We start from the raw sequence: 26,187 nt of genomic DNA, 5'->3' as shown, positions 1-26,187 counted from the left end.
ATGGACAGAACTGACTTAAAAATAATCAATCTTAAAGACCAAGAAAGCCTGGTAATGTCTGGTAATGCTTCCTTAAAAAATATGCCGATTATGCTAGCAGTACTACTTTTAAAAAAAAGTGCGAAAATAATGCTCGTCTTATCCAAATTATGCTATTATTATGCTAGCACAATCGATAAGGGCCTACCATTAAGTGGTGGCGAAACTTTCATGTATTACAATACTTCAGTATAACCAAAAATTTCCATATGTCCGAATTTCACACCCCAGCTTGAGTTTTTGGCCTCCTATTTCGTAAATACGGCAGTTATAACATGTTGTACTGTACTTAAAACCAGTCCGTGTTGATATGTTGAGTAAACAATCCCAGCCAAGTTTGCTATCTGAATCAGAAAAAAACTTTTCAAAATATTTGCAGAGTTAATTTAAACCAGCTATTAAAAAACAGTTTATTTGCGATGACGCTATGCTAAAATTCTGGAACAAACTTGAAAGTAAAAGGAAAATTAACAGAAGGAAATATGAGAGGAAGAAAGAGAAGACAAATACCAAAGATAAAAGACCAGAGGACAAACTCAAAGAGAATTTATGAATCAACAGCTGCGAACAGACAACATGGATTCAAACAGTTATCTCATTTATTGTTTGCTATCTTCTCATCGCTTTTCACATTTCCATCATCTAAAATTGCATAAAATCATTTCATTTTTATGATGTAGACATATGCAAATTTCTTAGATCTCGGAGAGATATAAACTTGTTATAAAGCTGTTTATCGCTGAATATTACTTAGAAAAAAAATTAACTCTGAAAAGTTCCTTTTTGGAATCGCGAAAATGGCTGAATTCAAACGTGTAATGGATAGGTCGAGATCGATACAGAAAATAAGACAGACGGATTATTCGCCGTCAAGATAAATGTGAGGCTATTTTTAAAATGTTTTTAAAATTGTCAATATGAGTCAATACCACCAATCAGAAATTCAAAACACACTTTCTTATCGGTGACGTCACTTTCCAATCATATGCTAACACATTTGAAATGCGAAGCCAATTTAAAACGAAAGCGCTGGAAAAGCTTGATATCAGCTTTAACTTAGACGCCTTCAGTATATAAGAACAGAAGCCCGGCTAAGGAAATATTTCTGGTCATGGCTGAAAAGGTAAGTCGACTGAAATGCATAAGGCGCGCGTCAATCGAGTAAACTATGGATAGTTATGGCTCCCTTTGGTCCCCTTTGTGTCGCATCCGGCTGCTAATGACGGCATCTAACCGCCCACCCAAGCCTTGTAGGTTTAATTCAAAGTTATACTCTGTAGTCCGGCTATTGCTCCATCTTGCGAAACTGTAAAGCTTGTGTTTGTGCTAGAAATGCCTGACCGTAACAGAATTTCGCATTTGAGGTTGTTTTGTTAACTTATTTCGCTTTCATGTTTTTAAACAACAAAATAGTTTAGACCTCATTTTTGTTTGTTAGACGAGCTAGTTAAAGATAAGCGGAAGTATGGAAAGGGTCGTGATATTATATACCGTGCAAAGACTGCGAATTAACTTGCCCAAGAGATGCGATTCCTACGGAACATTATTTTAAAGACAGTACCGTCGAGTTGCTTCTTTTCTCATTCAAACTGCGTTTAAGCAGTTAAAACAGGGATCAGATTACGACTCTATTACCTGCTAATTAGTATATTAGCGTCTTTTTCGCTTCCCACACAGAATAAAATTGGCTGGGTTGTATATGTTTAATATCTCGATCTGTAACGATTGCGTGATATAAAACTAATCTGATGCAAACTTTATCATAAGATCGAAAAAAAAAAACAACTGAAACTCCTGAAATTTGCAATATTAGTCACGAACTGACTTTTTTTCAAGAATACGTGTACAATTTTACACTTTGCCGTTGAAGGTTCCGCAAGTAATTTGCTTGATGACTGCGATCATGCGATGTACCGCGATTATAATATCTGTCTTGACCAAGAAAAACCGCGTTTGGCTGCGCGCCAGAGTACGCACGGAATTGCGCGCGGTCAAAGGAGAACGTGACCCATTTGCGCTTTAAAACGTGATTGTACACATGGAGAATGAGGAAAGAAAAAGCACAGGTCACTGATTGGCTAAAGCTACGCAACACATGTTGTGCATGTGCAGCAGACCATGCAGTCCATGAAATTTGTCGACCCGCAAAAAAGAATGACAACATTAGCTAGCAGTACGCTAGCCTGCGAACAGTCTCCCAATTGGGGCAAGGCCAAAAAGATCGGCGAGCGAAGCCTTTCCGCTTTCTTTTCGCCCCATCCTCGACCGGAAAGCCTGTTCACAGGCTAGCAGTACGCTTTCGCTAGCTTTCAGAACTTATTTTTCTATGTTCCGAGACTGAATGTGCACCTGAAATGATGCACGTAGTTTGCGCCCTGTGTAACTTGGACACTCAAAGCGGGGTCGCTGACCCACTGAGCTGTTTATTTTTATTTTTATTTTTTGTACGTCAAAACAAAGCCTTCATTCATAATGCATGAATCAATTTATGTGGATATCCTTCATCTCGAGGGATAAATGCCCAGGAACCCGGGTAGCCTCGACAAATTATTGTACACTCTTTTTATTTTATAAGAATATCGAGGCTGAAATTTGCGAATTTTTAATAATATTTTAAGAATAAACCCAAGGCTGAGATTTAGAAAAGAAAGTAATTTTGAGTTGAAAAATTGTAAATACAATACAATTATGTATTTTTTCGATTAAACGCCGGTCTCGTAAATATGTTTTTAATTTACTGAACCGTAAAAAATTCTGTATTTCTTTAAACGGCAAAAACTTTTAACTAGCGAATGAATAATTAAAAACCTGCACTAGCCAAATGTTCGATGCCTATGACAGTTCGAAGAACGGTACATAAACTAGCAGTTCTCAATGAGAAGTGAAGTGCTGCCGTAACCATAGTAACACTTCAAAAATATTTGAATGTGCAGAAAAATAACTTCACAAATATTTTCTGATGGAAGGTAAGTAATACCACAATCATAAAAATCAAAATTTCCACGAGTCTCAATAAAAACAACTTGTATTAAGTTTGTATCAGATTTCAATCCGATTATGCAAATTTTTCAAGGTTTTACACAACGCCGCTTTCATAATGTAAACTACGAATTACAAATACAAAATAACACTGAAAGGTCGGCCAAATTTTATTTAAATAAGCACGGTACATTTGCTTTTAGAAGCAAGCGACTTTCGACTTCTTGCATCACTGTTGCGTGCGGGAACACACGCATGCATGTTTTTCCACATGCTCACGGAAAGCATTAAAGCATAAATTTCAAATTATTGAATTCAGTTTCAAGAAATCAGCTAAACGATTATAAAGCAAATCAACATTTGAAGACATTTACCATCCATTTGAACTTGACTTTGTACGAGCTGCATTGTTGAAACCTTGATTGATTTTCAGCCAAATAGTGCTGTTCTGCTTCATCTCTGTTTAGGTCTTAGAAGACCTTGGTTTCCTATTTTTAGGTGGTCGAGTGTTCTCTGGGGCTAGTTCTTCCATTTTGAACACCAAAAATGTGTTTCTTATTTACAAGAGGGGATAAACATCGCCCTGAATTCACTGTTCGAGACGCCATTAAACTTTCCTTCAAAACAGAGCACATGTGAATTTCATCAATTATAAGGAGACTGCTGATTGGCTGGCTCGTATTTTAATGGAAGAGGATTGCTGATAGGCTGATTCACGATCCGATAGAACCAACGAACGAACGAACGAAACTTCTCAAATCCTTTCAAGAATATGAAGGCTGCCTATCGGCAGCAATTAATACCGCAATACATGCTAAAACGGAAATGTCAAACTTATAAGAATGTTCACCAAAATATTTTAAGCCCAAAATCGGTAAAAAAAAAAGAATATTCAGCCTGGGCAGGAAAAACAATATTCTTATAAAATAAAAAAAGTGCAAGTGCACAAGGCTTATATGCTAATAAAGTCCCATTTTTATCGCTGAATTTTATTAGGAAACGTTTAGTAAAAAAAAAAACACTTGTTATTCGAATCGCGAAAATGCACTCTTTTTTTATATAAAAATAAATAATAAAGTGAATCTTTGTTTACAATACAGTCAACTCTCTCTAAGACGGACACCGTCGGGACCGGCCCCAACTGTCCGTCTTATAGAGGTGTCCGCCTTATAGAGAGTCGAGGTAACGTGACACCAGAAATTTTGAGACGATAAAGCTAAACGGCTATGCACAACGAATACACGTCTGTTTTAGTCGCTTACGTTAGCAAAACCTATAAAGTGGAACAAAAATAATATCAGAGATTAAACGTTGATACTGTAAGTAGAAAACTAAATCTACAAGTTTAAGCAGAGAAGTAATGCGTTTTAGCGGATTGTTTTTGGTAAATTTGGTATTCTAATGGCGCTGACCTGCTATGCTATATGTCGATAACAAGTTTTGAAGTATTATTCACGCAAAAATAACTTTTAGTGCCTGTCCGTTGGCGGTTTAAAAGTGTCCGTTGTCCGTCTTAGAGAGGTGTCCGTCTTACAGAGAGTTTTCTTACAGTAAAATGACTGAAAAACGGCAGGGACCATAACCAGGTGTCCGTCTTATGGAGGTGTCCGTTAAGGTCGCGGGGGACACCTTAGGCTCATCATTATGCATTTATGCACGAAGTGTATGCACGAAGTTCAACGACTGACATCGACAACTTTACGAGATATTTATGACTGGACAAAAATATGGGCGCGTGCGTGTGATTTGTAAAAAATCCCTGTTTCTTTGATATTTTAACCAATTTAAAGCAACACTTAGCGATATACGTTCATATAGTTACGTTCTAATTCGCTTCGCTCAACCGAACGTAAATAATTTTACCCTTAAATTCCCGTAAACAATCAGGCAAACAAGAAATATGGCAGGATTCGCAAGCGGATCCAGACAGTTTAATACATTATTAAAACGTTTTACAACTTGCAGAAAGAAATTTACAATAAGAAAAATCATGAGTGGTTACATTTCAGTATAAATTACTGGTAGAAATATCAGAACTTAGATAAAATAACATAATTAAAGTCCTTAATACTTTGTTTCTTGTTGCCTGTTATCGAGGCTTTCTTCGACGTACATATCTTTGGCAGTGTCCGTCTTCCATTTGCCATGTACTTTCAAGTGCATTTCAGAACCGATTTGCTGTTACAAAGAACGGGTGTTATCCCCACGGAGCTTCAAACTATGGATACCGTAGTCGTCCGGGTTGAAACCTAAGAATTTCCCTGCATGAAATATAGGAGATTTCTTCCATCTCTTAGCGTATAACTGCGTTGCTCCTGTGAAAAACAAGTGGTCTAAACAAAGGGAGATTATTATTAGCATCAATACCAACTAAATTCATATACCTTCTTAGAACACTAATGGGGCAGTATCGAGATTCCGATTAAATGATATAGACATAGTCAACCCTCCCTGTAAAGTTCGGTCTTACTACGAGGCACAAACATCGTTATGTACTCACTAAAAAATTCATTATGGCTGGGAACAATATTACGTAACTAAATACAACAGAGAAATCCGGCGAAGGCAACTGAACATAAAGCAGTTCCCTAAGGTCCTTTAAATTAGAACCTTCCTTGTTGCAGGAATCAAAAAATGGTCTAATGATCTGAGAAAAAGGCTTCACTTCCATAACTAGAGTTGGATCGAGACTGTGCCATCACCCTTATGGTCTGATCAAAGTTCGAAGAAGGTCAAAAGAGGACTGGCTCCAATGCTCTACTTGAATTAAATACCTGAAAAAACAAAATAGCAAAACACTATAAAGTAAAGGGGGGGGGGGGGGGGTGGAATTTAAGGTTGGTGCAGTACATAAATAGAAGATCACGTTTTTCAATATTTAAACGCCCATAATAAGAAGGTGCAGTCACCTATGACAACGCTAATAATGCCACCTTTCGATAAAGCCAGTGCCTACAAGATCAGAACTGATAACCTCATACATTCAAACTAGTAAGGCCAGCGCCCAAACAAAAACAATAACAGGTGCAGTCACCTAAAGCAAGACGAGTAATGCTACCTTACTATAAAGCCTGTGCTTGCAAGATAAGAACTGATTACCTCATACATTCGAACGGGTGCAGTCACCCTCTAGTAAGGCCAGCGCCCAAACAATAACAATAACAGGTGCAGTCACCTAAAGCAAGGCGAGTAATGCCACCTTACAATAAGGCCTGTGCCTACGAGATCATAACTCTGATAATCCTGTACATTCAAAAGGGTGCAGTCACTCTCCAGTAAGACCAACGCCCAAACGATATCATAAACAGGTGCAGTCACCATTTACATGAAAAAGCTACTTAGTCAATTGAAGCAAAACACGGATGCTAATCAAAATATAAACAATGTATGGATGCTGTCACCGTCGGTTGTGGCAAGTGCCTGCTTCCGTAGGCAAAGCTTAGTCAAGAAAGTCTATTCTAAGGGCAATGTCGTGCACATACCCCTTTAAAAGTGCTGGGATGCAAAAGGGAATTTAGATTCCTACCACGGGTGAAAGACACCAACAAGAGACCAATAATGAGCCGAAGGCCAAAAAGGGTAGAACCAACAGCCTTTAGACACTTCATGTAAAGTGGAACCGTCGGGATGATAGAAACAGTCGGGACCACCCAAAACCTAACAAGTTTCTTCCCTGTGAGGTTGAATTAATAAGTCAACTCCCGGCGTATTGGGATTCCAAAACCAAGAAAAGAATCTGGGCAGCTTATGTTTCTAATAACTTGCGAAACAGTCTACAGAATGCGGTCCCTAACGTGCATCTAGAGACAGAAAATAAATCATCGATAGTCTACCAATCATAAGTGTCCAATAAGCGCCTTGTATAAACGGCCTGTTGATTAGAGCCCATTGTACTTCTAAGTAGATCCGTGACTGAATACAAATATCGAAGACACTTCTCGCCATTCTGCGAAATTCTAATTCCATACAGCCCAATTCACCGGTTGAGGCAGCGGCTTAATTATCATAAATCATTTGACGTGTTTCCTTAAAAGCGCTGGAGCAAATTATCGTAAGGAAAATTCCATTGCATATAGTTCCCTCTACATAGCAAGCCTTTAAACTCTGCTCACATTATCTGGCACACGTAACCGCTATAAAACCAATAACAGAACCGCAACCGGTAACGCTCGCGACAGAATAACAAGCACAATTACTCACAAAACAGTGTCTGCTGTTAATATTCATGAGATTACTTTTCCAAAAATACAATTCCTTCTTGCAGTAATAATCTTGGCGAAATTCTAAATCCCAATGGTCATTGCACAAGGTGAACATGACGCAATGTCTAGTCATAATAATAATAATAATAATAATAATAATAATAATAATAATAATAATAATAATAATAATAATAATAATAATAATCATCATCATCATCATCATCATAATCATCAAAATCATCATCATCATTCTAGCAATGTTACCAACCAAAAGTCAAGTGAAAATAATTTGCCCCATGAAGGAAGCCAAACTTCTCGCAGAGACCAAAAACTCCGAGTCGATAATTGATCAATGATGTCAAAATCGTAGTAATCTTACTGTCTACGATTTCCAAGTGCCCAAAACCGAATTCCGAGTGATACCTAACAAGTTTAAATTATGGGTGGATTCCCATACCGATTTATAAATCCTGCACTGGTCAAATCCTTTCTTACAGCGTACGTCGTAATGCAACAGCCCTGTCCTTCTTGAACTGTGGCCTAACTGTCATCTATAAAAATGGCTATAAAATAACCTGTAATCTCCAATGTATCTCGAAGGCTTTTAAGAGCTTTGTGAATACAAAAAAGACGGTTGACAATCCAAACGGAAGGACGGTAAAGACATAAAATACTAAACCCCGGAATCAGGTGCTCGCTAGGAAAATCCCAGGAAAGTTGATGTTCCTGTAAAATTTCAACATTATGATACCCGTTTTTATGGAAGGAAAACACGTAAGAATCCTTGAAAAAATAAGCAAGAGCAAGCTTCCAGTCTTCGTATTTTACCATTGCTTAACAAGACACTTACTTGTGTGGCGTGCGTAAGTAAAAAATTAACCACTTATTACCACATAGTAGTATTGACACTGATAAAGGCTAGGGTTAACTACCAAGGCTTGATGGGACCCTTCACAAACACGACTAGAAAGAACAAGCTCACGGTTGAATTTAAGAACAATGCACTTAGCTTGGTCCTCGAAATCAGCATAGCGTCTCAGGTTACGAGCTCAGGTAAACTGGCGAATGGTTTCAATTATACACAAGATAAAATAAGGACCGCCGATAGATTTGAGATTCCCGTTTTAGAAACATGCACTTAGTTTCCACTAAATAAAGTTTTTCTACAATTCCTTATACCTGCGCTAGTCCTCTTCAACGCTTTTAAATAACTGACTGGTTTTACTGAATTCCTGTTGACTTATTGTAGGAAGGTCCTGGGAAGGAGGATTACTTTTGGACTGATAACTGTAGCATCCTGGTCAGAAGGCAGATTAGCGACCTTTGGCCCAGTGGCTGTATCTCACACATATGAGGCGTTTGAAGCCTTCGTAACGAGCATCCATTCGGTCTACAAACCAAAAATAACAAAGACTGCAGTAAGCTGGGTGGGAGGGTGGGTTATATAGCGAAGTATTAAACTGCGTGGATCGCAAGCGTGAGTGAATATTCAACGGTCGAAGAAAATATAAATATCAGGAACTAACCAATCACAGGTTTTGTATCGCACGTAAACTGCGACACCAAGTGCAAAAGAATTTAGCATAACTAATTACTCTGAATACCAGCGGAAAATACATATTGAAGGAAGTTTTTAAGCTTATTTTCATTTAAATTTGAATATTTCTGCAACTCAGAGTAATCACAAAATATTTGGCATAAACAATAGTTCTCACCATAAAAGCGTGGAATATAATTACCATAATTACATCTTTCCTTGGCAAAATGATCGTATTTAGGTCGGGACACCTTCGGAAATCTCAAAGTTTGGACTTTTCCGACAATTTTGTGGCAGAGAATACAGCGCGGATACAAAACTTCATTACTTGCCACTGCAGATAGGTAAACTATGAATACTGTAGTGTGTCATAACAGAAGCGGAATTTTAAAAGAGCGCTTTTAGAAAGAGGTAGAAGACATTGAATTCAAATTTGCGCACTTAAACCGCCATAACTTGCTGGCAAACTTTAAATTAAAAAATCCGCTTCTGTTATGACACTCTTGAGGTAGTGACTGATTAGCTTTTGACAAGATCACAGTGTGGTGTCTCCTACTCGTTCCGCAAACTCTGCCACAAAATCATGTTTTTCCAAATTTGGCACTAACGAGGCTATAACATCGCCGTTAAATGCAATCTACCAAATAAAAGATGACATTCACAATCTTTCGTCATTTCTTTATGTCTCTGTAAAATTTGAGCTTAATCGCACCCATAACAGCTGAGAAATAAGCGTTTTAAAAGATGCAGGTCAAGCAAAATTTTCCTTCATGAATTTATGCATGCAGTTGGTATCCCCCGCGACCTTAAAGCCTGGTTTCCATATGATCGTAGACGATCGCAGTGGATCGCAGACGATCGCAAAATCACAGAAATTTACTGAACCGTGTGATCGCAAAGATTGAAGAGCGAACTGTTTCCATATGATCGCAAAAGATCGCAGACGATCGCAGAAGTGTTGAATGATGGGATCGATTATCAATATTATGGGATAAATTTCGATCGCAATTGATCGCAGTCGATCGCAATTGTGTTTCCATATGATCGCAACGATCGCAGACGATCGCAGGCGATCGCACACGATCGCAGACGATCGCAGGGAATAGAACTTGGTTCTATTTTCTGCGATCGTCTGCGATCGTGTGCGATCGATCGCAGACGATCGCAAAAGTGTGTTTCCATATGATCGCAGATCGCAGAACCTACAATTCTGCGACCGTCTGCGATCCTTTGCGATCGTCTGCGATCATATGGAAACCAGGCTTAAGAGAGAGTTGACTGTATGTGCCTCATTAGCATAAGCGCTCTAGTTTCTGTTCGAGCTACAAAAATATCATTTATGAATATTGGAAGACCATGACACGATTAACTTCTGCTGTGAATTTAAGCCTGATGTATTAAACACCTTTTCTTTGACGCGGGTTTGAAAAAAAACCACCTTTGCCTCCAGAAATTTTTCAGTTTTTGAAAGCTAATATCTCCTTCAGTATTACACGTAAAAAGCTGAAAATTTCGCCTATTATTAAGTTTCATAAGCTCTTTAAACTTCTAGAAAATTTTTGTATATAGCAGGATGTCTTCTCAACACAAAGTATGTTAATGAGGCAAAATGTAAACAAGGACGCCAGCAAAGATCGCCCTATAGTTTGTAAGAATATCGAGGGTGAAATTTGCAAAATTTTAAGAATATTTACCTAGAGAAAGAAAACCGAGGCTGAGATTTTGGAAAGAATATAATTTTGTTTGTTGAAGATTTGTTAACACAACAACTAAGCCGTGTAAAATTCTTCCTTTCTCTAAACGGCAAAACTAGCCAAAGAACGATAAAAGCCTACACTAGCCAAATATTTAATGTTACACGAATGTATGGTATACAGCACAAATGTAAATGTCATACACTTTAAATCTAAGAATATTCACAAGAATGTTTTCAGCCTAAAATCGGTAGAAAAATGAACATATTCAGCCTGCATGGCCTGGGCCGGAAAAAAGAATATTGTAACGATAAGTTTTATGGCTATCGGACGTTTATTTGCCTGTACTTGAGAACTCGGCGAATGTCCTGATTATCGGCTAAACTCTTGACGGACGAGTGGACAAAATGGTTTGGTAAACAATGTGTTTCGACCCAGAGTGGGGAGATTATCTCGGTAGAGCCACTGGCTAGGCTGTCGGCACTCGTTACGTATGCCAGGGGTACAGAGAACTTGTTCCTCCGCCTTAGTGGACGATAACGCATCAGAAAACCAGGAAACCTCTTTCTCGCGAATCTTCTTTATTACATAATAAACTTCGATGGCACTTCACACTAACTCAGTATAAACTGCTAAAAGTAATCTTCATGGTCATCTAGGTAATCGTCAAGGAATCAGCAAGGTAATCGATTTGCAACAGTTTACGCGTTGCTAATACACTGTCCTTGGCGGATACAGTTGCCTTTTCGCTATTGATATTCTGGTACAAAAGAGATCTATTGTACATGAAGAAAGTTAGTTTTTCCGGCGAGAGATTGATGTATTTTCCAGAATATAGTATTTTCATTGGTTAAGTTATAATTAAAAATGCAGATTAACATTTGGACCGTTTACCTTAAGGATTATAATGCGAGAATAAAAGGTTGCTTTTAAAATGCAAAATCTATTATGTTTATAAATAGATTGACCTATTAATCTATTTGCAAAGTCTGGGCAGATGTTCCTTTGAGATCTTTTCCTAATGTCAACTATGTACTGTACTTATTGTATCTTACTTGTAAAATAACAACTACTGAATTGTATTGTATCGTTAACCATATTTGGAAGGAAGGTTGAGTTTTCAGATGGAAAGGTCTTTTCACATCGCATTCACAGGTATTTTCTAGTTCTAAAGTAATTCTGAGTTCGTTTCCTTATACTTAGGAGAAGCCACGAGCCAAGCGGCCCACACTGCCGGAGCTTATCCCGGTTTCCGTAGCATTAAGCGGCTAGGAATATTTCTATTCCCCCTGAATGGGATGCTAGTCCATTGCAGGGTTCCCCCCCCAGCATTATGTCGCCGGTACCCATTTATACACCTGGGTGGAGAGAGGCACTATGAGAGTAAAGTGTCTTGCCCAAGAACACAACACAAGTGACCCCGGCCGGGGCTCGAACTCGGACCGCTCGATCCGGAGTCCGGCGCTCTAATCATTAGGCCACCGCGCCTCCCATCCTTATACTTAGGTACGGGTCTTATTCCTCTCGTGGGTGTAGCTGGATTCAGTACAACACTCTAATGTCCTGTCCACACTAACCCGGGAAAATTTGAAAACGCATCAGTTTTTCACCGGATAGGCCAACCGTCTACACTGAAACGGCGTTTTCGGTCACTGAAAATGGTACTTTTCAAAAACGCTCTCCATAGTGGGTAAATTTGAAAACGCCGGCTAGGAGGTGTAGTGTGGACGGCGAAAACGCACGAAACCGGGACTTTATGCAAACGCTGACGTCAAATAGTCACGATATTTCTGTCGAAACAAAAGGTTTAGTTAGCTTAACAATAGCTCTGTGCATGCGTTTTAACTCTGCGTGCGATTAAAGGAGAAGTTCACTCCAGAACGGCCATTTTCTTTACGCCAATAAGACACAATATGTATCTCAGACTCCCACCTATCCATACCCTACGAAATCTTTCCCACTCACACTCGCCGCCATCTTGGAGCTGGTAATGTATGCGTGACGTCAAAGACTCAGCCTGTTTCTTCGTAGTGGCTTTTGTTTGTCAAAATGCCTGTTTGTGCATCTCCATTTTGCTCAAACAAAGCTCCAAGAAAAAAAAAACAAGGAGTTTCGACTATTAAAATATTCTCACCAAACTTCAGGCTGAGCTCTTTGACGTCACGCATACATAACCAGCTCCAAGATGGCGGCGTTCAGTTGTCGAGTTTTGGGAAAGATTTCGTAGGTTTATAGCGAACGTAGGTGGCTGAAAGTCTGGAGAATAACAGATCTTTGTGTAAACTTTTTATTGGCGTAAAGAAAATAAATGGCCATTCTGGAGTGAACTTCTCCTTTAAGCGTATCATTTTCGAATTCCCACAAATTGGACGGAAAATATTTTATGCGGCGTTTTCAAATTTCTCCGTGACAAATTTACTCGGGTTAATGCGTGGACAGGGCCTTAAGAGATGCATATTATTTGTGTTCAATGTAAATATGATTATTTTCTGTATTTATTTTGACTTCTATACGTGTCAATACTATACTACCGATAAGAAATTCACTTAGTGACGTCAAATTCTAATTATATGCAAATACATATCGCGCGATGGCACGAAAGCACTGGAATAACTTGATATCAGCTTTTATCACGTCAGTTTATAAGAGCAGAAGCCTGGCTAAGCAAATTTTCCTGATCCTGGCTTGTAAGGTTAGTCGTAAAATATTCCGTTTACGAAATGTATTAGACGCGCGTCAATCGAGTAAACTATGGATAGGTTTTGTATCAAGCTGCTCATGATGCATGGCATCTAACCACCCACCCAAGCCTTGCAACAAGTAGGTTTTATCCAAAGTTATACTCTGTAGTCCGGCTATTGCTCCATCTTGTGGTGCTGTTAAGATTGTGTTTGTGCTAGAAATGCCTGACCGTAACAGAATTCCGAATTTGATGTTATTTTGTTAACTTATTTCGCTTTCATGTTTTTAAACAACAACATAGTTTAGACCTTACTATGTTTGTTAGCGCTGCATTCAGCTGCTAATAATGCAAAGCATCTAACGCTCCCCCCCTCCCCAAGCCTTCAGGGCTTTGCAACAGGTAGGTTTAGTATTAATCCAAAGTTTAATGTAATCTACAGCCCGGTTATCGCTCCATCTTGCGCTCTTGTATAGCTTGTCTTCAGCCCGTAGAAATGGTTGACCGTAACAGTTTTCCGCGCTTGTTGTTGTATTGTTAATTAGCCAATTTCGCTTTCATGTTTTTAAACAACAAAATAGTTTAGACCTCACAATGTTTGTTAAAGAAGCTAGTTGAATATAGCTGGAAGTTTAGTATGGAAAAGGTCGTGATATTATATACCGTGCAAAGACTGCGAATTAACTTGCCCAATAGATGCGATTCCTAGAGCTTTAGAGTACCGTCGATTTGTTTCCTTTCTCATTCAAACTACTTAACAAAGGGATCAAATTACGACTCTATCACCTGCTAATTCGTATTAGTGTTTGTTTCGTTTCCACGCTAGATTAATGGTTGCATGAGAACTAATGTGAGGCAAATTTGATCAAAAGATTGAAAACAGAGAGAAACGTCTGAAATTTGAAATATTATTTACGAAGCATTATTGCTAGAATACGTGTATAATTTCACGCTTTATAAAAGGTTCCGCATGATCAAGTTGGATAAAGTTAAACACGCGTTTGGCTACACGCGGGATTACGCGCGGGATTATTGCGTGCGGTCATGCATAGGCGAATGTGACCCGTCTTATAGAGGGGTCTGAAGGGGTCAAATGGGAACTTGGATTTGGGCAAATTTTCACAGGGAAAATGGGATTTGGGTCACTGGTACAGGTCACTGATCGGCTAAAGCTACTTAACTACGTGCTGTGTACAGCAAACAGCCCGTCCACTTGATTTATCCACCCGCAATTTTAAAACGAACGAATACATTAGCGAGCAGTACGCCATATATTGCTAGCTTTAAAAACTTAACTTTTTATCAATATTTTCCGTGATAGTGTACACCTAAAACGATGTAGTTTGCGCGCTGTGTCAACTTAAAATTTTAAGTACACTTAGAGAATTCAAAAGAAGGATCGTTGACTCACTGAGCTGTTTATTTTTTTGTGCAAAACAAAGCCTTCATACATAATGTATCAATCCGTTATTCCAAAGGGCTAATGCCCAGGAACCCGGGGACATTTCTCATATCTTCTCAAGGAAGCCCCGACAAACGATTGTCCGCACAGCCGCTAGAATAAAGTCATATTTTTATCGCTGGATACTTGAGATAAACAAACAAATCGAAAGCACTGGAAATACTTGATATCGGCTTTAACGCGGGCATCAGTATATTTGAGCCGTGAGAAGCCCAGCTAACTAAATTATCCTGATTATGGCTTGTCATTCCAAACATTCAAACACCAAAAGGGTACCTTTTTAGTTCACCGCGGTCAAACGTCTCAGGCAGCTTTTCTTTACATTTCGGCGTTTTTTGTTCGTATTGAAGTGTTAGTACGAGCAAGGATAGATAAAAATACTTGCCGAGTGAAAGCATAATCCCATTACCTCAGGTAAACGAGTGTTTTTACTTTTTAAATGTTTCGCATCCGAACCAAAGGTGCTCTGACAAATGGCGCCGACAAGTAGCTACAAGTCAGCATATCGCTATTTTTCAAACACGTAGCTTTGCCGTAGTTTATCTGTGATACAATCACAGCAGATCTTCTCAAAAGCAACACCCATAAAACAACGTCTGCAAAACGTAATGTCTGCAATCTTCCGACAGAAGCCTCATTTTTCGCATTCTTATCGCTCTTGGAGACAAGATTTTTCTCTTCCGGTGTTACGACAAACTGTCGTGATTGACACATTTTTTGCATTCCGATCGTTCTTAGTGGAAGAACAAAATTTTCAACTTCCGGTTTGCAGATAGCCTTATAAACGTGGCGCGCACGCGTAATACGCAATCCGCTGGTCACTGTCAAGATTAGGGTTGCGGGCCTCTCTTGGGCCCGCAATAATAATAATAATAATAATAATAATAATAATAATAATAATAATAATAATAATAATAATAATAATAATAATAATAATAATAATAATAATAATAAAAAAAAAAAAAATAATCTCACAACTTCAATGGGGGAAAAACTTAATTTAAACTCGAATTTAGAGTAGCTTAACAAGCTAATATTTCCGAGAACGAAATAGATAACAACAAATAAAAATAAAAATAATAATAATAAAAAAAAAATTACTATTTACATATTTAAAATTGACTTATATTAACTAATTGAATTGGCTTTGCAGATGTGCCTTTTAAAGTCAGATAAGTTACATAGCCTTATAAAGTTAGGTAGAGAGTTCCATTCTTTTGTTGCCAGATAAGTAAAGGAGTGGAGACCAAAAGTTGTAGTTCTAGGTTTGGGCATTTCCAGTATATAGTTTCCACGCAGGTTGTATGAAGTAGAACGGAACGAGAACATGTTTCTCATATAGGCTGGATAGTCATTGAAAAATAGACTTTTGTACAAGATAGTAAGGAATTTACAGATGCGTTGATCATGAAGTTGGAGACAGTTTATCCTGTCTAGCAGCACATTATAAGGCGATTCAAAATCACTTAAAATGAATCTCAGAATCCTTTTGTTAAGAGCTTCTATTTTGTCCCTGTTGTTTGCACTGCAAAAGTGCCAGACTGTTGAGCAATAATCAAAATGAGGGAGTATGTACCCCTTATATAGTTTTACTAAAATGTCTCTGGAAATAAGGTTTCTGAACCTAAGCAATACACAATGTCAAAGACTTTCACGGTCTTGCCCCGACCCCGAGCTAAGTCGCGTCCGAGCAAAAGGCAGATCGGATAACGAAAAGTAATGAAGTCCAGTTGAGACGTATTGATTCCCAATAAAAGGTATGTGATAAATTTATTTCTTCTGCGGTGAATCCTAGCCTCCTGAGGTCATTGGCCTAGGGTTTATAGATCGCTTTGAATGTAAGCTTCGTTCCGTTATCAGAATACAGTCAGACCTCTATTAAGCGGCCACCTATTAAGCGGCCAAATTCCAAAGTCCCGATTTATTTGTCAGTAATTACATAAACTGCTGTATTTGATACCTCTATTCAACGGCCACCTCCATTAAGCGGCCGCGGCCACCTTTTTGCCGTCGCAAGTGTAATATTTATATGGTTTTTTGCCTCCATTAAGCGGCCAGCAAATAATCTTTCCAAGCGAAATGGTGACAAATAAATCAATCGTCCGTAAAATATCTCGAGCTAAATTTTTTCACATACTAACTGTTGATTCAAAAAGACCTGAGTAACTTGCCGATGTTTTGCATATTTTTCTGTACATTATCAACATGAAGAAACACTATTCAATCTTTTTAAGGGCCTGATTACATGAGCCGGGCTGGCTCGGTTTGCCGAGATCTCGGCACGTCTGTTAAACGCAACAAAAACAACTTGCGATTACATGACACTTAGGGCTAGCCGAGATCCCGGTATCGCGATGCCGGGATCTCGGCTAGCCGGGCTGAAAATCCATGTTCGCGTTCACCGGGCCAGCCCGGCTAGCGGGCCAGCAAAATTTCTCTTCCGAGCACAAATCCGACTAAAAATCAATGCTACTCCTTCTAAATAGGATGTAGGGTAGGTGACCTATTTAGCTGCATAAGTGCAAAAAATTACACCAAATTGCCGGAAAGGTGATCAAGATCATTCGTGCTCTGTCTTCTCTGAACCGGGCTGAAAGTCATCTCGGCAAACCGGGCTCTGTAATACCGAGCTGAAAGTCATCTGGCAACCGAGCCAGCCCGGCTAACCGGGCCAGCCCGGCTCATGTAATCAGGCCCTAACTACGTGCCCTCTGTGTTAGAGCTAGAACTATGCATGGGCTTGAAATGCACTTGATGTTTTGTTACAATGAATTTTGGATTTATTTTCATATATGTTCACTTTTTAAAAGCATTTTGCTATAGAGAGTTAATAAAATCATGTTTACTGCCATTCCTTTCCGATTTATATTGTACCTCTATTAAGTGGCCAAACGACCACTTTTCAAAGTCCCGAGGGTGGCCGCTTAAGGTTGTAAAACAGCAAGACTGTAATGTTTGTCTAAATGTAGTGTAAGATATTTTATATGTGTTTACAATAAAGAATGGAAAAAAAAAGATTACACTGTAAAACGCCAACCAGAGGTTGCGCAAGCTACATAAATTGTCCCGAAAACTTCTGGAACTTCCCAGCGAAAACGTGGATCCGCTAGCTCCTAAGTTTGGCCGGTGTTGAGAGAGGACTGGGAAGAGCGGACCCGCCCTCGCCCTAGTCCTCCTCCTTTTTTCCTTCGGATGGAGGCGCTTCTTACGAGCGTGTTTACGTTTTGTTCATGGCTAAGCCTTTTGCCTGTTTTATAAATCTGGCAATACAGTCCTTTTAGCCGTATTCTTCAAAGAAAAACGGTAAGAAAAATAGTTCAGTTTAATCAAGTCTAAAATACAAAATACAGGGCCACTCGTTTTATTTTTATTTTTTTATGAACGACGCGAGCCAAATGAGCGAGTGACAAGCGGGACCTGTGCACACCAAGCGTAAATAATCACTTTACTAAGCTTAATATTATAATATTCCTCGTTCTATACATCTACTGCTGAGTTAAACGAGCCACCAAATACGCACTCCTTCAAAAAGTGCACTGTACGTGCATTGTATAGTTTCGCCAAGACAGATTCTGAGGAAAATAACTCGTCTCCTTTTGGTCTTGCTTGAGTGGTTCGCATTTTTCGTGGCGGGCCCGGAGCCAATATTATCACGGAAGCTTATTGTAGCTCCAACTAAACGAAACGGCCGAAATATTTTTGTTTTTTTTCCCGAAACGTACGGAACCACCCAAACGGAACAAAATGAAACAGATAATCTTAGCGTTAAAATATGGACAGCTGTGATTTGAAATACAATGCACTGACTCTTGGCCTGCAAGAATCAATTTTAGCTTCATCGATTGTTTAAACCCTGAAATATTGTGGAGCCGCCGGCCATCAGAAAATTTCCTATTGGTAAATTTCGCATTTTAACCAGTCAAAATTTATTCTGGCCTGGCAAATTGATCAGGAATTTAGAAAACAGATAACTAATCTGTTACATGATGCCAGCCATTTGGCATATAATTATAAATGGAAAGATGAACAATACAATAGTTGATATTAAATGAAAAAAATTAACTAGTCCGACCAGGTAAATTTTGTGTGTGACCAAAATTACCCGTGGACTGACAAATGACGTGCTAAGGGTAAGGAATAAAAAAACATTTGCAGACTTGCCCGGTCAACTGATCTTTTACTTGCTTCTCTAAAATATCAATATGCTAATTGAGACTGGAACAAGTTCATAATTATATGCAAATTTACCTGAAATTTTTAAGATGGTTGAAGGATTAAAAAGTCATAAGTAAAAAGTACTAAAATAAAATTAAACTGTACAGAAATAAAAGTTTAAATATAAATATATTATGATCTTTTTTTTAGAAATTGTATATTAATTTTTATGTATTTTTTTTTCTTGCTGTCAAAGTATTTCTGATCATTTTTTTTGTTACTTTGGTAACCCTACTTACTGGAAATTATGTTCCCTTTTTGGGGAACCTTCTTTCCTCACAAATTAAATATTAAGACACATTAAGCCCGATTATTCAAACTTACTGTGGACACTGCTATCTCAAACAACCAAAGGGAACTTAAAATGTTTAAGATAGTCAGGGGGGTTTTAAATTAACAGGTTGATGTGGTTTTCTAAGTAAAAAAAAATATTTACACAGTAAAGTTTATTTTTTATCTGCTTAATTGATTGCACATAAACATTTGAATAGGTAAATACTCTGTAGAATAAATAATATTACTGTCCAGTCATAGATTTAAAGTTGGAACAAAAATTATAACAAATGACAAAATTATCTAACTACCTGGTATTGCTCTTACTGGTTTAAACAGTGTGCTTTATGAGAGTATAAAGCACAGTTGATGAATATTCACCCACAATCTTATTATAGACTGTTAATTACATGTATATGCATTCTCTTACAGTGCGACACGTCTTACCTTGGCCACCCAACAAACTTTTTTACAAGTGTGCTTTCGCAATATATACCGTAAAGTTCGGTGTATAAGCCGCACCTTTTTCTTCTAAATTCAAGTCAAAAATCGGGGGTGCGGCTTATCTACGGAAACATCTCTGGTTGGAGTTCTAAAAGGCTTATTAATATTCATAAAAAACTTCTCAAGACTTCACTGAATAAACATATAACAACCTTTAAGCTTTGTTGTTCACTGCCTTTTAGTTCCTCTGCAAAGCTGTTTGCAGTGAGCCTGCCAGCACTTTGAATCATGTCTTTCCGTCGCGTGCGAGAAGCACCAAGATAAATGCAAGTACTCACAATGCAAATGGCCAACCGCTTCGCTTTTTTATTGACCTTAACAACAAATGCCTCTGTTGGATTAACAAACTCATTTTCTGCATGAAGTTTTTAACATGTTGCGGGTATAAGCAGTTTCCAAGAATCTTGAAAAAAAAACTTGGTTTCTTCCGAAGAAAGTGCCGCAGAGTGCCGGCATGTTTGTTTTAGTGCCCAGACTCCTCTCTAATTCTTTGGCTACTGTCCCCGGTTCTGTGTTCTTGGAGTGCAAAATAGTTTTTTTAAAAACAGACGTTTGGGAACCCCTTCATCAGTGTAATGTGATGTCTTAAAAGGAACGCTTGATCGTACGTTATCTTAAGACATCAATTTACACTGATGAAGGGGTTTTCCCAAACGTCTGTTTTAAAAAACTATTGCACTCCAAAACACTTATTGAACACTTATTGTAACAATTGAGTGCTACGCAGCAAAACTTTTTATTGTGACATTTAATTCATCACTCCCGTACGATTACAAGTGTTTCAGGAGTGTTAAGAAGTGATAATCTCAAAAAATTATATCAAGAGAGCATCCAAGTTTAAGATATTGTGAACTAAATAAAAGGGAGGTATGACAAGTGAAATTTCGCTTTCGTAGGTCTCAATTTATATTTAATAAACGTTGCAACAACCGCCGTGTCAGTGTTTTGAAAACGTGCTGTTTGCCCTATTGTTTACCAATAGAACTTCACTTGAACTTCAAACTTTATGGCCTGTATATTTTTTTTTCCAAAATTTAAGCCTCCAAATCAGGGGTGCGGCTTATCTACAGGTGCGGCTTATACACAGAACTTTACGGTATTATTTATTTGACAAACACGCCTCCTTGCAAAGTTGAATACGATCAAATGAATACTTGTTACATTGTATTTATCAACAAAACGCAGTTAAAACAAAAAATATTACAAGATGACACTTGTAAAAAAGTTTGGTGGGTGGCCACGGTAAGGCACGTTGCACTGTAAATTGTTGTTGTGTCATTTCCTAAATTATTTGATAGTCTCATGTTAAGTTCTGAACCTTCTCTGAGTTTCAATGTTTTTTCTTTTATGGTTTATATAATATGTTTATAATCATTTATGTGTTATTAGTTGTCATAGCCATCATTTGTGTGCTTTTCTTTTTTTTTTAATATTCTTCTATTCATATGTAATAATAACTTTATAGACTTCCCTAATAGTGTGCTTTTTCTTTTTCTTTCTTTTTATGTGTGAATCTGTTCTCTTGCCGACCTGTAATTTATTTTCATTTAATGCTTATGTCAACTGGCTGCCTGGCTCCACTAGCTAGCCCCTATGGTTATTCCAGGCAGCCAATACATCTCTTACTTTATTTAATTTCCTCTCTGCATTTATCTTTTTGTGTAAGTGCATAAAGGTACATCAAAGGTTGTTGTTGACGTTATTCATGCCATAATCTACCATTTTGCGAGCATGTGCTGCTTTTAGATCGTTACAGATCTTGCTTTTTTCAAACCAAATGGTTATCACATGATTAGAAATTTCTCCCACAATATTAATACGAAGACTGAAAGTGGTTCATGTTTTTAATGAACAAATCTGACTCTTTAAAAAGAATTTTGTCAAACAAAACACTTTGTTGACACAAACATGTACATCCACCATTCTGCATGCACAATCTGCTTACAAGTCATTTCTCTACAAATTTAAAATTAAATGTAAAATTTTATGATAAAAATAAAAAAAAGCCTAGACCCTGCTTACAATACATGAATTTGTGCGGGATCATTAATTTCAGGACAATATCTCGCCCAATGCTTAGAAAATATTGGACTGTGAATGGAGCATTCTGATTGGTTGATTGAGTTATTGGCCCTCTGACTACTGACAGTAATAAATGGTTTTATCCAATTTTCAGATATGCTTCTGTTCATCGTCAACTTCAGACAAGCTTGATGAAATGAGGCTAAGAAAGCGAAGACTGCTTATCCGCCTTATAATAGGGTTGGGCCTTGTCGCAATTTATGTGCACATAAGCTTGCAGAGCTTTGCCTACTATACAAACAGGGTCTGGGCGCCTGTTGTTTCCTGTCAGAACAGTGATTTAGAAATGGACCAGCTACTGGATCTTGCATATAAAGTTCATAAAATATTAGATGGCATGAAAATCCGGCATTGGTTGATGTATGGTTCTATATGGGGCGCGCTTCGTATTGGCAAACCGCTCCCATGGGACAATGACGTTGACATTGGTTTTGACGGTGAAGGTAGATTTGCAGACATGACCTTGACAGAATTTCTTGCTCCTTTTGAGGCAGCAGGTCTTAAAGTAAATAACAAGTGGAGACAGAGTGGAACCATTGTAATTAAAAAAGAGGGTCTGTGGTTGTCTATAGATTTATTTGCATTCTACAATTATGGAGGTACTATGAGGAGGACAGGGCTAGAGGCGTGGTTTTTTCCTATCAATTACAGGACATATCACTCATTTCCTGCCAAGCTGGTGGAACCAGAACTACCTCAAGCAAAATTTGGATTCTTCAATATCTCCATTCCTAAAGGAGACATTGAAATTATGAAGCATTTGTACCCTTATAATTGGTGGAAAGAAGTACGACCTGGTGGATGTTAAGGTTAATAGTTTGCATGTTGAGCAAGTTTTTAGGGATACAGTAAAATCCAGATTTCTCAAACCCTCGGTATTCTTGAGCCTCTTGATTTCTCGACCCAATTTTAGTGTAAGAATAAAAATGAGTAACAGAAGTTTTACACAATGTTTCGATGTCGTTATGACATCATTTTCAAGTGACAAGAAATAACGGTAAAAAGTGTTATATAATGTGGTGTGTTTAAACAAAATAGTTTCAGGCAGATAGAATCCAATTGCGTGTTCAGGCTAGGTTTCTTGTGTTTGCTTTAAAAATGTTGTTTTACCTACCGGTATATACGAAAGAAGAAACCTAGCCTCAGAACACACAATCTTATTCTATCCGCTTTATCCATGCTTAACTACTGTATTTGTTTAAACAAAATATGTTAATGCTTAATCACACCTCTCACCGCATATATAACACTGTTGAACTGTTATTTCTTGTCATTTCAAATGATGTCATGACGAAACGTTGTGTAAAACTTCTGTCGCTCATTTTTATTCTTAAATTACCGGTAATGTTTATCGAAATTTAATCTCATTCAATTTTAGTTTACCTTGGATAATGCTCTATTGTTAGAGCGGTTTTCACTTAAGTGTCGAAAGTAAATTGCGTTTGCTTTGGTTTTGAATTACTACGCTTAGTGATTGGCTTAAAAATCTCGCGCCACTTTCTTAGCCAATCAAGTAACCAAAACAATCGTGACTAGCTCGCGCACGTTTTCCCGCGCTTCGTGCCGGCTACATGTATTTTCTTCGTTGATTGGTTCACTGGATTGTCTGTGTTCTTTGTGATTGGCCAGAGTAATTACTTTGGTTTTGGTTTTACGACACTCAATTGAAAACTGCTCTATTTTACCCCCGATTTCTCAAAGCAATTTTTGTTTCCTGGAGGTTTGAGAAATCAGGATTCTTCTTTTTTTGTAATAGATTATTAATTTTGATACACAAGTTTTCAAGGTAAGGGCAATTACATAACTATTTGCGGTAAACATGCACGAAGACTGAAAAAACAGTTGGTGTTTTTCTCCGGGGGGGGGGGGGGAGGGAGGGGGTACTCTGGATTTCAAATGACGGGGGCAGAAATCAAGACCCAAAAAAATCCCTAGGACTTCCAACATAACCCAAACAAATCCGTAAATAAAAAATTGACCCCTCAAAAATCAACAGCAAAACAAGTTTGTTTGTACTTTATTCACAGAACTATGCTGCAGCCAAGGCACTACCACGAATCTTCAGATTATTTTTAATACCCAAAAACATCACTACTAATTATAATGCTTGCCAAATTTTCCCACCCGAAAAAATCCCGGAATCAAAAATTTCAAACCCCAAAAATCCTTCGATCATCCCCGTCACTTGAAATCCCAAGTAACCCCCCCCCCCCCCCTGGGTGTTTTTCTCTCTCAAAATATTCTTACGACACTTGACACTCATTCCAGATCTTTCATTCAAAGACTGTGCACTAGCAAAAACTATGAGCAAAAACAAAACCAAAGCAAATGCGAATAACTTTGGACACTCAGTCGAAAACCACTCTATAAGCCATGATCACAATAATAATGAGTCTGGCTATGCAGGCTCTAAATGATGAATTTCAAAAGTTGCAACAGTTACTATAAGTTTGCAGGAGGAAATGTTTTTTTATAATTAATTCAATAAAAATTAATTTTAAAATTTATGCTATTAAAATAATTAAAATTTAATTAAAAGACATATCAGATAAGAATAATTGTTTTTAATTGAAAACAAATAAAAGTTATACTTTGATTATAATTTTTAGAGTGGCATTTCCATATAATTATCACTATTGCTTTACATTGAGGAGTAATATATCAAACACAAGAAAGTGTGTTTCATTATAATTCCAAAGACTGTCAAATAAGAGAATTGAAAATATGATGCACAGCGGAGTATTTTGATGAAATTCGACCTGTTTGAAAAAGTGAAGAAACACTCTCTTAAGAGTTTGATATATCTTCTAAATCAAAACTTAAACTAAGGAGTAAATTGAAAAATAAAATTGTAAAATTCTATCCTTGTTAAGAATAGATTGTGAAACCTCTGTCATGGTTATGATTTTCCTTTGTTTTAACTTGATGAATTATGACTTTTAGAACAAAAGATTATTATCATATGCCTTAAACTACTAAAATCAAAGATAATGTGGTTTGTTTCGGTAAATCAGAAGATATGAATATAAAAAAAAGTTTATTAATTTGTTTAAACCATAGTTAATATACCTAGGTTTACACATGAGTATGAGCTCTGTTGTTTATCTAAAGGCACATCTACATTTTGTTATTTTGCTTCAATTTTTTATCTTAGAAGCGTATGTACGTTGTACATTTTTTGTATCGCAGCAATGTGATACATGAAGGTTGCTAGTAGTTTTCCAACCGCTTCCCATACTTTCTCTCGAAGCTTTTGATATCAAGGATCTCAAGGATCTCATTAACGAATGACTTAAAGCCTCTGGAGAATTTAGACCTGTTTCTCTGATTACCTACATTTCTAGTTATATTACATAATTTATTAACAGCCTAATTACCTTAGATATTTAAATTGCCTTCTTGTAACATATACAGTAAAAACCCGCGTATAAGAACACCTATTTTGGCGGTTCAGGCTGATTTGCTTCTTATATAAAGGGTTATAATCTGCAAAATCAGCCTGTAAGTGTTCTTAAGTGTTCTTAAAAAAAGTTTCTTAAAATAAGGAACATACTAGGCTACCAAATGAAATCAATATATATGCACACAATTGTATTTTAATTTAATAAAATTGATAAATCAAGGCAATACTGTACTGTAATTGGGGTGGAACTATTATGTGTGCAATGAAAAGTAGTTTGATCTTTGATATTTTTTCCATATAAGAACAACTTTCATTTTTCAGGCTGAATGTGTTCTTATATAAATGGTACTTTATTTCTTAAAATCAGGCCTGGGTGTTCTTAATCCACTTGTTCTTATACGCGGGTTTTTACTCAGTGCATATCATTACATGACTATGACTCTGTAATAGAGCCGAAATATTCAGTGTACCAAGTCAGTTTTCTTGTAATAGTATTCCTTGGTTTTCACAATGATATCATTTAATGAGTTGAGTTATGATTTTATAGCCAAATCTGTTTATTAAGTCATTAAATAAATCGTGCTTTATTTTACCAAATGATATTTTTTGGCTACTTCTCTTTTTCTCTTTCAACCTTTACAAGGGTTACAGTGTAAAATTAGGTTGGCAGAAATTCCCAGTGAACCCTTATGGGCTTTATGTGGAGAGCCTCTATTATCTGAAGATGAAAAATCTAAATACCTTTAGTCTGCAAACAGGCCAGGCTCTTACGTTCCAGGGCCCGGTTGTTCAAAGCACGATTAAGCTAATCTAGGATTAGCGTGAAATTTGATTTTAGTTTTACAACATTTCATTGAGGTTTTCTGTTAATATTTTCTGTCCTCCAGTTTTGACGTGGACTAATCTCAAACTTCACAAAACATTAGCTTTGGAAAACCCTTTAAAACACGAGAAATTAAAACCTCGATATTCTTTTAATCCTGGGTTAGCGTTAATCGCCTTTCGAACAACCCGGCCCTCAGGGCTCTAGATCATGACAAGACCCGGTTTCTCACCCCAATGGAGCTCACACGTCCGAGTAGCACCCTGGCACCGATCGCTAACGGAGTCACACTGC

The 26,187-nt window shown here is 37.6% G+C and overlaps 1 protein-coding gene across 4 annotated transcripts in view; it reads left to right on the top strand.

Moving 5' to 3' along the window:
- The window catches only part of LOC144658905 (ribitol 5-phosphate transferase FKRP-like), a 28,301-nt gene extending 2,631 nt beyond the window's left edge, over nt 1–25,670 (top strand). The window contains exons 1-2 of one of the 4 annotated variants that reach the window (XM_078519408.1): nt 1,032–1,162; nt 21,762–25,670. In XM_078519408.1, the coding sequence (XP_078375534.1) occupies nt 1,151–1,162; nt 21,762–22,475 (726 nt within the window). In that variant the 5' untranslated portion in view covers nt 1,032–1,150 and the 3' untranslated portion in view covers nt 22,476–25,670. Of the gene's footprint in view, nt 1–1,031; nt 1,163–12,745; nt 13,144–17,310; nt 17,897–21,761 lie in introns of those variants that run through there. The other 3 variants (XM_078519407.1, XM_078519409.1, XM_078519410.1) reach the window with 3 other exon arrangements.
- The last annotated feature ends 517 nt before the right edge of the window (nt 25,671–26,187 follow it).

The sequence above is a fragment of the Oculina patagonica genome, chromosome 6 (assembly GCF_052425735.1).
Source record: "Oculina patagonica isolate OP01 chromosome 6, crgOcupat, whole genome shotgun sequence".
In the NCBI taxonomy this organism is placed as follows: Eukaryota; Metazoa; Cnidaria; class Anthozoa; order Scleractinia; family Oculinidae; genus Oculina; species Oculina patagonica.
This window is presented reverse-complemented; position numbering and strand designations above follow the sequence as displayed.